This window comes from Lepisma saccharinum, chromosome 3 (genome assembly GCF_977018435.1).
Source record: "Lepisma saccharinum chromosome 3, izLepSacc3.1, whole genome shotgun sequence".
NCBI lineage: Eukaryota > Metazoa > Arthropoda > Insecta > Zygentoma > Lepismatidae > Lepisma > Lepisma saccharinum.
The window spans coordinates 82,851,032-82,868,095 of record NC_139231.1 but is presented as its reverse complement, the minus strand read 5'-3'; the positions used below and the strand labels follow the sequence as shown (position 1 = coordinate 82,868,095).

Below are 17,064 nucleotides of genomic sequence, written 5' to 3'. Positions count from 1 at the left end.
TTAAGTGTTCGGCACATTCTTCTTGCATGTGCTGATTTTAATTCCCTCAGAGTTTTAACCTTCCCAACGATTTATCATCCATCCATGTTGGTAGATCATGACAGTCGTTTACCAATTTTTTTAAAATTTTTTTTTATTTTTTAGAAAAACTCCTTTTACGCTGTTTCTGAGGAAGTTTTTAGACTACCCTTGCCTTTTTAAAATTTTGTGTTTGTCCTGTGGAAGTGATGTTATGGCTATGAAGGGAAATGAAGGCTTTTGTAAAAAAAATAAACAATACTGCACTGTGTATTGACTACTCTGGGAAAATATTGAAGATTCTGGAAAACTCAGGGAAAATACATTTCAAGTTCAAGTGGGAACCTTGTATTAAATTTAATACATTACATTTTTTGTATTAGAATCTATCTCATCACGAAAATTCCTGGGTTCAAATTCCAACCTGAGCATGGGGGTTCTTTGTGAGTGCCTCTCATCAATTTCATTTAATCATCTCATCCTCATCAGCACAGTTTGCCAAAAGTTGCAGAAAAGTGGTGGTAAATAACAAAAATACAAATACACATTTTTGTAAAGTATTTTGGCTGTTATACATCCACATATCTAGGTTGATCATTACATTGAAGATGCACAATGAAATAGATGAGCACTTCAGATCAAGAATCTCCAGATTGTAGCATGTTATGATAACCACTCGGCCAAAGAAGTCAATATTGATTGAGACTCTCCTTTTTATTTTATTATTTCTCTTGTAGTCTACGGTTATTACAACCATAAAAACACAGTTTTTCGTTGTGACGTTTCAAGAGAACACACGCTCCCTTTATCAGACATTTATTTTTAGTTTGAGTAAAGATGCAGTTATAACAATGGTTAAGAATTTTTTTAAATAAGAAAGAGAATCCGTTATACAATGGATGTTGTCAATGTTACATTGTTGTAATATAGCAACATAACTGTGAAAAAACAAAAGCAGTCTGTTTTATTTTTATTTTAGATAAAAATTTTGATCACATTATTTTTATTAAAAAAATATTAAGAATCCCAAATATCATCAGGTAATTCAAAATCATCATTGCTTTCACAGAGTTTCTTGATGTTTTCTGTTACATTAAATTTTTAAGATGGTGGCTTACTTCACTTATGAAAAAGAAAACTCCATAGTGGGTCTATGTTACCATTTTCATTATTTAATTTATTCCAGTGTTGTTCTGCAATGAACAAAGCTTCCCAGACATTCATATCTATGTTTCCCGTCACTCTTTTTATAACCCTTCTCTTTTTAATCAAATGTTTCTCTTCGATTATGTGAGCTGACAAACGTGTTCTTGGGTTTAGATTTATAATGTCCAAATTGTGTTCGTGCCATCTTATTGCCATTTTCCTTGCTCTTTGTCCTACATAATCCTTTGAACATGAACAACTTATATTATATATTCCTGTGGTTTCCACATCTGGAGGAGATTTTCTCATTTTGTATTCATTAAATGTACAAAATGGCTTTCACACTAACAGAATAAACCAAATCAAAAAACAAGTCGCAAGAAAACTAAAGGAAAAGAGAAATACGGACAAAGATGAGAAATCTGTTAAAAAGAAATTTGTTTGCATTCCATTCCACAAGGGATTCTCATATAAAATTGCAAAAATTTTTAGAAGATTTAATTTCAAAATTGTTTTTAGATCACCAAGAAGTTTAGAATGTACATTTAATGAATACAAAATGAGAATATCTCCTCCAGATGTGAAAACCACAGGAATATATAATATAAGTTGTTCATGTTCAAAGGATTATGTAGGACAACAGCAAAGAAAATGGCAATAAGATGGCACGAACACAATTTGGACATTATAAATCTAAACCCAAGAACAGGTTTGTCAGCTCACATAATCGAAGAGAAACATTTGATTAAAAAGAGAAGGGTTATAAAAAGAGTAACAGGAAACATAGATATGAATGTCTGGGAAGCTTTGTTCATTGCAGAACAACACTGGAATAAATTAAATAATGAAAATGGTAACATAGACCCACTATGGAGTTTTCTTTTTCATAAGTGAAGTAAGCCACCACCTTAAAAATTTAATGTAACAGAAAACATCAAGATACTCTGTGAAATCAATGATGATTTTGAATTGCCTGATGATATTTGGGATTCTTAATATTTTTTTAATAAAAATAATGTGATCAAAATTTTTATCTGAAATAAAAATAAAACAGACTGCTTTTGTTTTTTCACAGTTATGTCACAGATTAACAAGATCGCTTACTTCCTATCTCTCCTTTGTAATCTGTGCGTATACCAAAAATGGCATGTGGAGCCACCCTACAGCGCCTTCGAAACTTAAAGCGTTGTCATAGCAACCTCTCCGCCAATCACGTCTTACTCTTGGCAGTGACAGTTGAATGCGTCTCAGCGCAATGATCCGCTCACCCCACCCTTCGATTCCTGCTTTTATTTTCTGCTAATAATTCGGATATATCTCGTAAGGTCGTATTATTTATTTCATTTAAGTGCATAAAAATGTTCTACAAGGATAAATACCGTTGTTCAGTTAATGCATGTTACGTTTGAATGATTTCTACATCTAAGTTACGAGATATACAGTATTAGTAGCCCAGAAACACAACATAGGAATATAATTTCAAGTTCCTGAAATTCCAGCACGTAAATCATTCCGTTGTGCATGAAAAATGGTCCGTGTATTATCCGTGGCAATAAGTATTTTTATTTCGTATTCTCTCTATTATGCGTTGCTTTTCTGACATTTTGGGCAAATCGCAATTTTATCTTGTGTAAACTCTACGGCGATTACTTTGTTCGTAGGTCAATGCGTTTTACCCCTCCCTCGTCGTTGTTTATTTAGCGTCGCATTTTTTCAATTTTAGGCTAATCGTGACGATGCTGTGAAATATTGATGACAAAGAAAGCTCTAACAGGGATTCGAACCCAGGACCCCTGCATTAACTGAACAATGGTATTTATCCTTGTAGAACATTTTTATGCACTTAAATAAAATAAATAATATGACCTTACGAGATATATCCGAATTATTAGCAGAAAATAAAAGCAGGAATGGAAGGGTGGGGTGCGCGGATCATTGCGCTACCCAAGGTGTTCTAAAGGGTGCTCGAGCCATGTTGCAATATTTCCCAAATTATCTCTTTCTCTTCATAACAATTGCTGCACAGTTTAACGTGGGCGGCAAACTGCAGGATACAGCACACTTAATATCAGCAACTGTTTCTGGTGCCATCACTGAATGTCTAGTATTATAGGGGGATCGGCTGTAATTTTCTCCCTTGTGTACCATATTCAATCGCAAGATGTAGACATTTGTGATTTACCAACGTAGAAAATTCCATTCAAGTGTCTATGGACTCATAAAACGAAAGACAAATGCATCCACTTTCTCTGCAATTGATATCAGTGAAGTACCCATTTGATGCTGAAAATGCCAAGGAAACAAAATACAGGATTGGAAGGTTTTGTCTCAGGAAATAAGAATAAAACATAAAACGTATTATTAAGAACTACTAATGGAACATTAGCGCTATTCATCTAACGAAACCATTACAAATCGGCTGGGGGCTTGTAGGTATGAAATATACTGGAATAAAAGATATAAACATATAGCCAGTACTTGTTTTCCAAACTTAAAATGTGATGTAATATATTAACAGGACTTTCATCGCACAGTTTTTTCTTACGAGCTTGAGTCCACCTTGGTTCAGTCTCTGGGTTTTCAGCCTGTGTATAGGACTGGTGGCAACCCACCGTCCTGAGAAAATTGGGGACCTACAAGTGAGTAGCGCAACCCAGTCTGGGAAATCTCCTATAACAGCTGAGTGTTCGATGTGCTGACCCCACATCATCCCATTGCTGTTGAAGATCTCCACACCTCTAGATAGGGTTGTGGGAGGCAGACTGGCAGTCAGGAGATAGGCCAAGGTCCTTCCAGTGCTGTAGAGGAGTGGATCTCAACCTTTTTCAGTCGGGGACCCACCTTGAGTAATATTACACTTCATGGGACCCATAAGATGGGCACCAGCGGAATTACTTTGTAGGGGTGTGCACCCAGTTTATAATCACATATTTGCTAACATCGAAGTCCTCTTTTACAACAACACGGCCTGAATTTAAATTGTTAAAACAATATATCTAAGTAATTTAATGTAATGGGTTTTTAAGACCCAGTAAACAAAGTTTCGAGCCCAACTTCCCGACCCACCAAATGTCCCCTCAGAACCCAGGAGTGGGTCGCACCCTATAGGTTGAGAAACGATGCTGTAGAACCAGGGGTTATGTTATGCTGTACATAAAAGTAAATATTTTACACTACAGTTAATTTCTATGATAACTTACATTCAGTGTTCTGTAGATGAAATAATATTTTGGAAAATACAACATGGAAACTAGTTCAGTGCCATTATGTAAATTATATTGTTAACATTAAATATACATGGAATCTAGAATAAAAGACTGAAATAAGTCTTAAAAATCCTAGATCAATTAATTTCCACTGTATTCAATGCTACCGTAATACTGTTAATGAAAGTCCATCAAATAAACCATTTACAACTAACTCACTATGGTGACATGTTCTATTTCTCGTGGAATTCTCAGAAACATTCCCGTAGAAAAGTAAAACATAATATATTATTGCTAGTAACAAATGAAAGGGATAATAAACAAACACATTGTTATACAGGTACATGTATTTATTGAAACATTGACAATTAATATTCTTTGCTTAACATATGACAATGCATTGAAGTCCTCCAGACTTCTTTATAAAAATATAAGACTTTAAACAGAACAATAAAATTTTAAAATCATATTTTAAATAATCTAAAAGTAACTTCCAGCGTCCCATTTAAATTTCCTACGAAATTTTTCACACATGAAAAGCATTGAAATAACGTCCAAAATTGTAAGATTGAATGATTTAGATCATATCACTAGTACCTCTTTTGAGAATTTAGAAGAAAACAGTATATGCTAGTGGCATGCCACGGGGGCAAATGTTGGTGAAGCAAGTGAGCAAAGTGAAGACAGCATTGACGACATTCGCAATCCACATTGCAATGTACTTACTTGGTTCTACATCTGGGAATGCATCATACACGAACTTGTTTCTTGCACTCCACATACTCTTTATTCTTTAAGTTTTGTGAATAATATCTTGTTGCCATATTTCTTTCCATGCATATCAGAGCTGTAAGAGAAAATAAATTATTTTAGAAACATGTAATAATACAACATAATGCAACAAGATTTACATATTTTCCATTTTTTTGTCATTCAAAAGAGATATTTTCCATGGTGCATAGTCATTTGTGATGTGAGGAAAAAGCTTGCCATCACAAAGAAAATATACTTAAAGGAACATCCATTTACTGGATCATTGTTAGTTTCTGTTGAATTGAGACCATACAAGAATAGCCATGTATAAAATGAAAGAAGGTCCATTATATTGGGGGAAATGTTACTTACCTGCTTGTAAATAATTTATTTAATGTAATATGTTCAATTTCTTCATATTTACTCAATTTTTACATTATTTCTCATTGTAAGTTACATTCTTTGCTTGGAACCATAAAGTGTGGGACAATGCAAATACAAAAATTACTGTTATTGTAGAAGAGGGACATTGAACTAAATTTCCGAACCTACTCAGCAGTTATGTCCCACTGAACCTTACTACCTAACCTAACTGGTGCCAAAAAAGAAACAACTTTGACTTACAATAACCCCGTCTAGTTCGCTGCACTTTTTCATTCTCCTTGCACTAAACCGTCTAGTTAGTTATACGGTGCAACACCAACTCGTATACTTCGTCGATTTGGTGCCAAGTAGTACATTTGGTGTCTGCAGCGGGGCTAATGTAACTTGGGTTCTACACCAAAGAGTTAAATATAGTAAGATGCAACATGAATCTGAAGGAAATAAGGGAACTGTACGTTTGAACTAAAGCTGAATCGCATTCTATTCATGTAGGTATATAAGTACACATTGATGAACTTTTATGTAGATAACTGTATTTCCATCACTATAATGCATATGTTTATGCTAGGTGTAGGTTTGAGGGATTTTAGCATTATAATTATGCTCCTATGTGATTATGTTGTAACAATCCGTACGTTTTAAGTGTGATAGGTTTCATCGTCTAAATATTGGTAGGTTTCATCGCCTAAGTATTTAGAAACTTTCCATGATCTGTTAAAGTTTATAATGTTTTCAATGTGGAAACAAAAAATCGGAAACAGCGATTAGGAGCACGAGTAATCGAACAACATACGTTTCAATACATCATTAGTACTCACACATTACAATTTTCTGCATCTTTAACACGGACAAATTGTTTTTCTGAACTTTCAAATTATTTCAATGGTGATTTCCAGTATTTACGATGCCTTCGTTTCCTGTGAAACTTGTAAATATCAATACATTACACAATCTGCACCATTACCCGTTCACATATACACTAATAATCAACATATGATATGATCCCATGTGTCATTCTACTTAAATGAAACAATACTAAAACCGAATTATTCTCTTTGACAACTTTTCCCCATAAACAAAATCATTTTTACACTGTAAATACACATGTCCCACATAAGAGTGAGCACAATTCATAACTAACTAACCTTTCAAGATTTCCTTTATAAAGATCAGCTCTGGATTCCCCTTCTTGGATTAGAACGACACACAGTATAGCACATTTTAGTTGTACTTTTTATTTCGAGTAATTCTTGAAGCTCTTGATTTCAAGTTCGTCGATTTATCAATAAACATCACATTCGTATGTGACGTCCATGATGGAACGATGGTTCGTCACGTCATGTATAAATAAACAGTGACTACAAAATACGATTTTGATTGTACATGTTTAAGAAGCGAAAGACGATTAATAAAATATAAAATCACGTACAATTGATTATTATTGATTAATAGAGACTTAAACTACATTTTCAATGAGAAATTTAGGATTTAGCATCGATGGTCGCGCCGACTGGTGGCGACTTCGTTCATGCACAGACAAACGAATTCTGAAATTTACCTTGTTCGGCTTTTTGCCGCCGGTGCAACGGGCCTGGTTATGTTGCTATATTACAACAATGTAACATTGACAACATCCATTGTATAACGGATTCCCTTTCTTATTTAAAAAATTCTTAACCATTATTATAACTGTATCTGTTGTCAAACTAAAAATAAATGTCTGATGAAGAGAGCGTGTGTCCTCCTGAAACGTCACAACGAAAAATTGTTTTTATGCTTGTAATAACCGTAGACTACAAGAGAAATAATTCTAGAATGCAAGCAATACATACATACAAGAAAAACTATCATCATTTTATGTTCAAATGAATTATAATTGTGAAAGTTGGTCTGGATTCTCTTCATCTTACATTTCACGAAGTGCCAAGAGATGCCAGGCCTAGAGTACAGTCAAGTAGAATTACATCAGTTTCGCAAGGGCAAAGCTGGAAAAATTCTGACTTCTGATCACCCACCCCAGGAATCAAACCTTTGTTCCTTGCATGGCAGTTAGACAGCCATGGCTCCATGTGTACATACCTGAGTCCTTCAAATGCAGCTGAAACTTTTAGGTCTGAGTTACATATTTCATCATCTCCGCACCCAATTGAGAAAGGGATGGAGAATGTCCTTGCAGCCATGTATGTAGTGTCCATCACAGGACATGACTTGCAGAATGCTTCAAGATCTGTTCAAATAATAACAGCAATAATAATTATTCCAATACAGATGCAGTAAGCTATTTAACTCGTACCTAGGCCTCCAAAGCAAAAGTTGTTCTACACAACAAATATTCACTTGTTCATCATATCATGTAGGGTTAACTCTGATCTTGATGAAATTAGAGTGTGCTACTATCTCTTTTCAGGGTAGGACATAGTTCTGTTGGTAATTAGACATTAAAACAACCATAGTGATTTAAGCGTAATTGGATTTTCTATTTTTACAATTTCCTGATTTCAGAGTTCATCTTTTATTACGTAAGAACGGAAGTGAAGTGTTTACCTGATTGCCATTTGATATACAGCATGTCCCGTTTATATGTATAATAAAAGAAAAATTCATAACTTCTAAACAAACTGTCAGAATGATGTGATTGTTGTTTTATTTTAAAGAATGACTCATAATTTTTTTTAGTAACACATTCAGTGGTAGTTGCGCATGTGTAGTAGCCAAAATGTATTGATAACTGATATTATCAGTTTCTCAGTAGCCATTCGTCATGTGGTCGCCACAAGAAAAAGGTGTTTTGTGTTTTAACGTTGTCTGAAGTGAAGTCTGCGACACTTGTGCAGAGACGATTTGGTGCACGTTATGGTTTTGGGGCTAAAGAAGTAGTTCCATCGTACATTTCAATAAAGAAATGGGAAAAACAGTTACGCGAAACCAGTTCATTTCTCAAATCTTGTTAGAGACTTCCTGGATGAGCATTTAAATGGAAAATGGATAGGAAGAGGTTTGGATTTTATTGAATGTCCCCCCACGGTCACCAGACTTCACTGTGTGTGATTTTTTGTTGTGGGGGTGTGTTAAGGACAAAGTTTACTGTACACTGGTTAGAGATTTGCAAGACTTGCATGAAAGAATTGTGGTTGCAGTAAGCTCCATTACCCCGCACATGCTTCAAAACGTGTGGCTTGAGGCTGACAACCGGTTTGACATTTGCCGTGCCAGTAACGGTTCACATGTAGAAGTGTGCTAGTTTTCTTGATTTGTAAAAAAAATTGAGTTGTTACATGTTTGTACAAAGTTTGGACAAAAAATATTGGTAAATAAAAAAGTTGTGATTTTTTCTTTTATTATATGTATAAGCGGGACATGCTTATATATATCTTGGGTCCTCATTGATACTCAATACCCTGTTCTCTCTGTCCACTTATCTATCAGCTATTAGATATCCACATCCCAGAGTTTCTTTCTTCCCTCTTTTCAATGTCCTCTTCACTAAGTTTTCCAACTACGAAGATCCCTTTTACACGAACGAATTTCTTGTCAGTTATCATTGGCAACACCTTGACTGTGTATAAATGGACTACTCTCTTATTTCAGTCCCTGGACCTTTCAGACCTGGCACAGTGTTATCCTATTGCCTTGTAATCAAAGTTTCCTGAGTTTGATTCCCTGTGGAGCATGTTTTTTTTAAATCTCGCTTTAAACTGTAGGGTCTGTCTCAATTAGCCTATCTGGCCATAAAGTGGACTTAACAAAGAAAATAAATTTCAATCTCTCTGTGGGAGCTACGAGTGGAAGGCTTTCATCCAGGCCTTGTCTGAAAGATGAAATTGAATCACATGCGTTTCAAGTATGATCTGGATTGGAGTAATTATTATTCAAACTATACTTTGCTTGCAGTGCTAGCAAACAAATCTGTTCTGAAATGTTAAGAAATTCATGTGAAAAACTGATTATGGTGCTTCATTAGGCGATATGTAAGCATATTTAAACATTTCTTTGTGATTGAGGATATTTTAGCCAATTTTTGGTCATATCCAGCATGTTGTTTGCTTTTTCAAAGCTTAAAAATACACTTAGCTATTTCTATAGTGAATTTCTTTCTTTTTCCTGTTGAGTGTTTGTGCAGTGAGGAAACTTGATGTACCTCTAGTGCTAGTGGCAGGGCCGCCATTAGGGAACGCAAGGCCCTGTGCGAACTATATCCGCGAGGCCCCTCTATTATGAAAAGTGGAAATATCGACATCATCAGTTTCTCGTAAAATTCTACGTTAAAGCAAACATGGATATTAGTATCATGTACTGGTAGTTATTATCTATTGTTATACCCACGCACGTGTTCGTACTATATCCCCTTTTACCACCAATGAAATCTAAAGTTTGAAACCCTGTAGAGGAAGGTGACATCAAGGCAAACAACTTTCCTTAATGACTTTTGCTGATTGATACCTTATTTCTGCGCTATAAACCCCCAACTCCCAAATATATATATATGATATCGCAGCCATGTACTGCAAATTTATTGTTTAAAACCGACAGCCACTCACCTGAGTCTAGAAGCAAAAGCAGAACTAATCTATCATCTGGTGCAGAAGATGAAATACACTCTTCCTCGCAATTTATTCCTACATTGCCACCTGGCTCGCAGAATAGTTAAATTTAAGATCACCACCGCCACTGGCACACATGGCTGCAACTGTATCACCAACAACAACACTAACACTAAACCCCAGGATTTCACCATTATTTCAGTTTATCGATCGTGGTGAAATTAAAGCAAACTGTATTTAGAGGTAGTAACAATTTTTCGAAAGCACCTTTCTGGCTTTTTAAAAACGCATCTCCCTTTCTTTCCTTTTTTTATATCCTTTTGGAATCCTGATTAAAATTTACGAAATTTGTCCCCGTTTCCACATTTCATTTCTTCCCATAATTGCGATTCTACACACCCGCATGCACTACTGTCTAAAACAAGAATAACTTCATTGACTTGAAACTTGGCACTTTGACATAGTTGACTGCAAACGCTCCTTCTCTGGGAGGGTTTGTGAGGAAATAAAAATAAAATGTCTCCAGATCTTTATTTCTATTCATATGCGGGGGAATATGCCGACCCAAGGGCCGTTGACCTGCTCCCCGCCTGCCTTGAGAGGTCTGTTTATAAAGCTCCTTTTTGGAAATGGATAGAGCTGTAAAGTTTGACATCAGAGGGATGAAAGGTTGCCGCAGAAAACGGAGGACATACCTGCTTAGAAATTGAAACAGGGTCGTAGCCAGGTAGGGGGCAGGGGATGCTCAGACCCCTCTTAAATTTGGTAAAACTGATTTATAAAATGTATTTGCAGTTATTATTGAAAATATAGACAGCAGATATTATTTTTATCAAGACTTGTTAAAGGTTAAATTCACAGAATAAAAAGAACAAATATCACAATCGTTCATCTGATTTACGAACTGAAGTCATAGTAGCAGGAAGTAATTAGAATATTTCCCTGGCTTCAGCTATGAATGGGATATTGATAAAATAACTTTATTCATTTGAGTGATATTTCTACATTTTCTGTGTCCTATATTAACTTATAGCCCCCCCCCACACACACACACATATAATACTGTTAAACTTTTAAAAATGAACTTGCTTTATAAAGCTTCCACTGATAACCCATGATGTCCCCCCCCCACCGTGGAGATCAATTCTGCCTACAGGCCTGAAGTGAAATATGCTTGTGTATTTTTTAATTATATTAGTTTGTTTTTTGTGAGAAATAAATCTGTCTGCAAGTATATGTTGAAACTACTAAAATATAATTTTAAAAAACTGATATTTATTTTCTGTTTCCTTCTGACAAGAAGTAGCTAAAGTTATTGAAAAGACAAATTTGAGGTAGATAAATTTGCACTTTATTTTTTCATGAGAGTGTTACGAGTGCTGTTTAAAATCTGAAGTGCTTGGAATATCACCCTATAAGGGACTAAATAAAGATGGACACCAATCCTGTGTTGCGAATTGCTCACCTCGAAAAGCCGAAATGAAAACACAAGTAAGCAGCCACAAGTAATAAGAGGCAAATGATTGATTGTGCCAGCAATAAGACTATTCTCAAACATATTTTTATTCCTGCTTTCCTTATTTTGCTTTACTTTTGTGCCTCTTTAGGTAAATTGTAATGATGAGCACGAATGATGGTTAGATGAAATTGAAGAAGGGACACTCGCAGAGAAACACCCATGCCCACCACTAAATGAAATTTATGGATACTCACAATGAAATGAAATTAAACACTGAAGCCCAGGCCAGGATTTGAACCTGGAATTTTTGGTGGGGTTGATTAATTATGCGAAAGCACTGAATGTATCCATAATTTCGACGTTCTTCACATTAATGATACTACAAACAATTTCAGCCCTCTAAGGGCCAGGGCCTACCAAGTAATTTTTATTTGGGTGACCCATGGTCTGCACATAGAGTCCCATCGCTGCTGTTTTTTTGCTTTGGAGACCGGAGACCGCCACAACTTCTTTTCAAGTAACTCCTCAATTGTCCTCACGATGCTGGGTCAACCTGAAATTTTGGGGGTTCCCACAGGGAGCAGGACCACTCGCTCCAAAGCTAGAGCACTAACCACTATGCTACGTGGGAGCCCTCTTCACAGTAATAGGTATGCTTTCTTTTTATTTAAAGTATTTTTTTCTAATTTCATCTACCATCATAGTCACAATCAGCCCAAAGAACAGAAGTATGCATCTTTTTATCATAGTGGTGCCCATTTGCCTAGGAGTTTTATCGGTTTTTAGTGCCAACAAATCTGCACCCATACTTATTACTTTACGAGAGCGTTACTAATACGTGCTTTGCACTATGAAATGGTTACCATGCATAGAATTACTTGTCCAATATATTTAGACATGAACGATACCAGCTTCTGGCAAGTTATTTTCACTTCCGGATACCATATTTGAATAATGTTAAAAATGAGATCTTTCATTGTTGAACACTGTTGAGAAATTTCAAATGGTCATGTATTAAAACTGGTTAACCCTCGAAATTTTCCTCACTATAAATGTCAGTTATTTCTTTTAGGACAGATTTCATACCAGAGAAGTGAAAGTAATCACTTTAGGGAGAAATAGTGTGTACAATTTGATACTTTCAAGGTGCTGGGAAATTCTGAAAATTCCTGTCTTCAATTTTATAAAAACAAATTCCACCCTACACACACCTTCCTTGCTTAATTGCTGCTTTCAAACTGCATTTGTGATGTCACTTTCAAGAAATCCACACTTCAAGTAATTTTAAGCTTGTGTTAATTGCACTTTATTCTCAGATAGGGTGATTGGTACTAGACCTAGAGTTTAAAGTGGAATCCGACCCACTGGGGATCAAACCTGGCATCCCTTGATTACAAGGAAATGATGTTTACCACTGTGCCATTAGAAAGGCCAAATTGCATGTGGTACTTTGGAACAATAACAGGTATTGCCTAAGTTAGCTGATCCATTGACTGGCTCATGGTGAATTAATAGGCAATAATCAAGTCCTTGTTTTGTGCTAGCTAGGATTATAGATTTTTTTATGTAAAAGAGATCATGTGTAAATCACTGCACTTTCTTCAAATCATTGGTAAAGATTTTCCATTTAAAGTATCCCAATATGCAATAAAATTTTAGTAAATAATGTATGCTAAGTGTGGAAGAACATTGTTGTTATTTTAGTAAGTTTCAATGTGTTTGAAAAAACATCTTTAATATATTAATGAAAATATGCAAATTATGGAGTTAGGAGTAAATTTCTGTTGTTAGGGATGTATTGAAAAAATCCATTCACCTTACACCCTATCCTGAAATTCAACCTTACATCATGTATCACCTTTTTTTTTTTACCATTACCTGGCCTGTCTTACCAAAATGGATATAAATTACAGGAATTTTCGTATATATTTTAACTATCCTGTAACAACTGCAAATTTTCCCAGACTGGGCAATATCAGAATAATCTTAATCACTGTACCTGCTATTTCTTCATTAGTCTCCTCTTTTTCTCTTATCCAAATACTAGTATCTCTTAGACCGTCATCTCTTCTTTTTATAAATGGTTCAACTTCAATGGCAATGGGGTTAAGGAACTGCTGATTCTCTTTCTGGAAACAAGTAAAGCAATTGTCGACATATTAAATGCAATTTACTGATATTTTTTATTGACAGTGATAAATCACAGGGATTTTTGTACTGATTTGGCATTCAGTAAGGAACAAAAATGGCTGATTAACCTCCTTAACTAATAAACGTAACTATGACACTGGTAGGTTTTAACTAGAAAAAGAAATTGCACATGTAGACATTTTTGTTTGCAATAAACATGGTACACAAATTATGCATTTATAAAACAATAACCATACAAAAAATTCTGCACTGAATTACTGAGTATTTATAGGCATAATGTGTCTGGAAAATTGTTGGCATTTCTATCTGTGTAAATTAATCACAAAAGTAATGATCAATTGGTGAAGTACTTGATGCAAAAATTTTTTTCACAATTTCTGTTAGTTCTCATTTCTTTATTTAATGCTTTTAGTGAGCTGGGCCATTTTATACGTGAAAAGTGGAATTTTCACTTTGCAGATGTGGAATGATGTACAAGAAAAATATAAAATGATAATTGTGATAAGTTTTTACCATAGATACTTGAAATTGGCTTTATTTTGGGAGATGAAATTTTGAAATCCCCTTCCTATGAAGCATAGTTGGAAGAAGAATAAATGTCAATTTTACTAATATTCCTTGTTAGAATTAGAGTTCCTTGACATTTTTTACATGACAGAAATATGTACATACTTTCTTCAAATTGTTCATTAATTTTCTTTTAACTTCACAACTTTTTGTAAGTTCTTGATGTGATGAAATACTGGGGTCTAGTTGCCTTGTGATCAGTGGTTTGGATCCCTATTTAAACTGGATGTCAAATTCTGGTTATCCTATCTGTGTATAAAGTGGACTTAAACAAAAACTCAAGACTCATGATGAAGTACTGAATAACGCCAAATGGCACAGACTGCTCATTTTCTCTAGTAACAACTTCAGCTAGATTTTTAACAACTGTACAACTATAAACAGCACAATTAGGCACAAGTGCTTTCACAGTGTGCATAGATGGAAGAAAACCCATAATTCTGTAAATCAGTGCTGTATAGACTAGAATATCCCTCTTCTGCTTCTTGGTTGCTCAGATTACATCATAACTACAAAGCCTAACTTAGAGCTATGCAGTTGCACCTACCTATTTGTCTATCCATCATGGGTGAGCCAATACAGCTCGTGCAAGAAATCAAAGTGAATAGAAGAAATCTAAAACATAGTACTATTATGACCGTGCTACAGTTATGCTAAGATCTATTGAAAGTTGTTTGATAGATGATTGTAAATAATATGTATTATACATTGTTAAGAAAAAAGAAGGGTTGGTGTCGACTATTACTTCTAGCTAAGTAGTGTACTAATAACTTACACTTCATAGGTAATCATTGTAGGTGTGTGTACACATATACATATGTGGCTGTGTTGCAGAGGGCACCCCAAAGTAAAAATTTCCATAATAAAAATATTTTACAAAATATTGAAAAAAATGTTACATTAGAGTGGTCTTTTATGACACTAGCATACAAGTACATAGCATGCATAGCCCCCATTGCTTGAACCGATGTTTGGAAATTGATGGCAACACTGCTTTCTTGGTATTGTATAATACATTTTTTTTTACAATGAACTTTCAAATGATTTTAACATTACTATGCAATTGTAGGTATGTAACTGTGGTATATTTTAGAAGTATTTTATCCACATGATTCATTGTGGTGGTACTAGTGATTCAGCAAAAGATATTTTTTTGTTTTAGATTTCATTTTTCTCCTCCTCCTTCTTTTACTTGCACTTCTTGGGAGGCGTATTGTCAAAATGTCACTTCCTGTGAAATCCTGGCCATTTACTCCAAGAAGAAATCTAACTTCATGAATATTATAGTCACTTGTTCCAGCTGTCTTTTAGTAAATTTCATGAACATCCCAATAAGATAATAGTTGTTCTGCCAAATTTTACATTACCTGCATGAACTTTAGAGTTAAAAAATAATATTATTTATCTAATTTTAAGTTTGAGATTTATCTAAACTTACCTGAAGTTGCAGATGCAACGTTCTACATGATGTATCACTTCTAATTAGAGATAAGGGATAACTATGAATCCGTGACAATGTTCCATTGACATCTAAGAGGGCTCGTCTGTGCCTAGGGTCTGGTTCTACAACTACTTCTATTTCTAGTTATGGAGAAGAGAAGTAAAACTTTATAAGAAAAATGTTAAAATACAATGATTAATGATATGAATAAAATTACTATGTAAACAAGAATTAATTAACTTACTTAAATAACCCCCTCTCTCTCATGCATACATTCACACAGCCTGTAATCAATGGGTACCTTGGTGGGGGTAAGGAGAGCCAGAGAATGTTGCTCACCACATGCTCCACTGTGGCTTAGATTCAAGAATGTGTGGAGCCCTACCTCCACGCCCTCTATATGCCTCCGTGGCATGTTATAATAACAGCCTTAGTTTTACCATTTTATCTTCGTTAATGTTAGGGTTTTATTTTCAATTTAACAAATTACTATCATTGTTTTCTTTTATCATGTTTTCCAGTAATAGTTTATTTTTCCATAATGTAGTTAATCTGAGGTTATAAAGAAATTCAGATCACTGAACTTTAATAATATATTTGTGTTTTGTAGGCTTGTTAATGTGATTATTTAAGTAGGGCAAAATGTTTACTCAATCAATAGGAGGGATTTGGATCTATTAAACTCTTCCCTTTCATATGACCATAGCAGAGGAATTTAAATGTATCTAAATGTTTAGGCTGTGCAGAACTATTGGCCTGAACCAGTAAAGTCATTTTTTTTTTAAAAAAAAAGAAACAACAAAAAATACTATATTTTCAACGTAGCCTCCATGATATTTCAAACTTGACAAAATTACATCATTTTAGAATTCATTTTATAGACTCAAGTGAATCTTTGTGTGGCTTTCTTTTGCTGTTGTCTGGATATCTGTGGTAGAAAACAGGTTCTACACATACATATATTTTTCCTTTTGCAAATAATATACATACCTATTCTTTCTGGAATGTATTTTCCTTCATATCTAAAGCATACAGTGGTATTAAAATGTGTAGTTTCTTTGCTCAACTTCATTCTAGAATTTGAATTCATTGTGTCTATCCTAACAATAGGCCGAGATCTCAGTACAACAGTGTGACCCGACAAGAAAGACCCAACTGCAATGTCTGAAATATAGAAAGAATATTATATTAATATTTTAAAAAGATACATTTCGCTAATGCCAAAATTGAAAGGGATAGCTTTAAAAAAATAAAAATGTGAATTCCTAGGGGTAACAATGTTACAATATTGGGAATGCTGTCTAGTTGTGATGATTTGGTGGCAGCCAGATGTACGAGGATCGGTCATAAAGTCTTTATTATCGTTGTGATGAAATTGAGCTGGTGTCATGAATGCCT

The 17,064-nt window shown here is 34.7% G+C and overlaps 1 protein-coding gene across 2 annotated transcripts in view; it reads right to left on the bottom strand.

Moving 5' to 3' along the window:
* Positions 1–17,064, bottom strand: part of LOC145985192 (integrin alpha-PS3-like) — a 93,528-nt gene that overhangs the window by 39,615 nt on the left and 36,849 nt on the right. For both annotated transcript variants that reach the window (XM_083118914.1, XM_083118915.1), the window contains exons 12-15: positions 16,657–16,830; positions 15,664–15,806; positions 13,507–13,636; positions 7,587–7,734 (exon numbers count right to left, since the gene is read on the bottom strand). In XM_083118914.1, the coding sequence (XP_082975040.1) occupies positions 7,587–7,734; positions 13,507–13,636; positions 15,664–15,806; positions 16,657–16,830 (595 nt within the window). The remainder of the gene's footprint in view (positions 1–7,586; positions 7,735–13,506; positions 13,637–15,663; positions 15,807–16,656; positions 16,831–17,064) is intronic.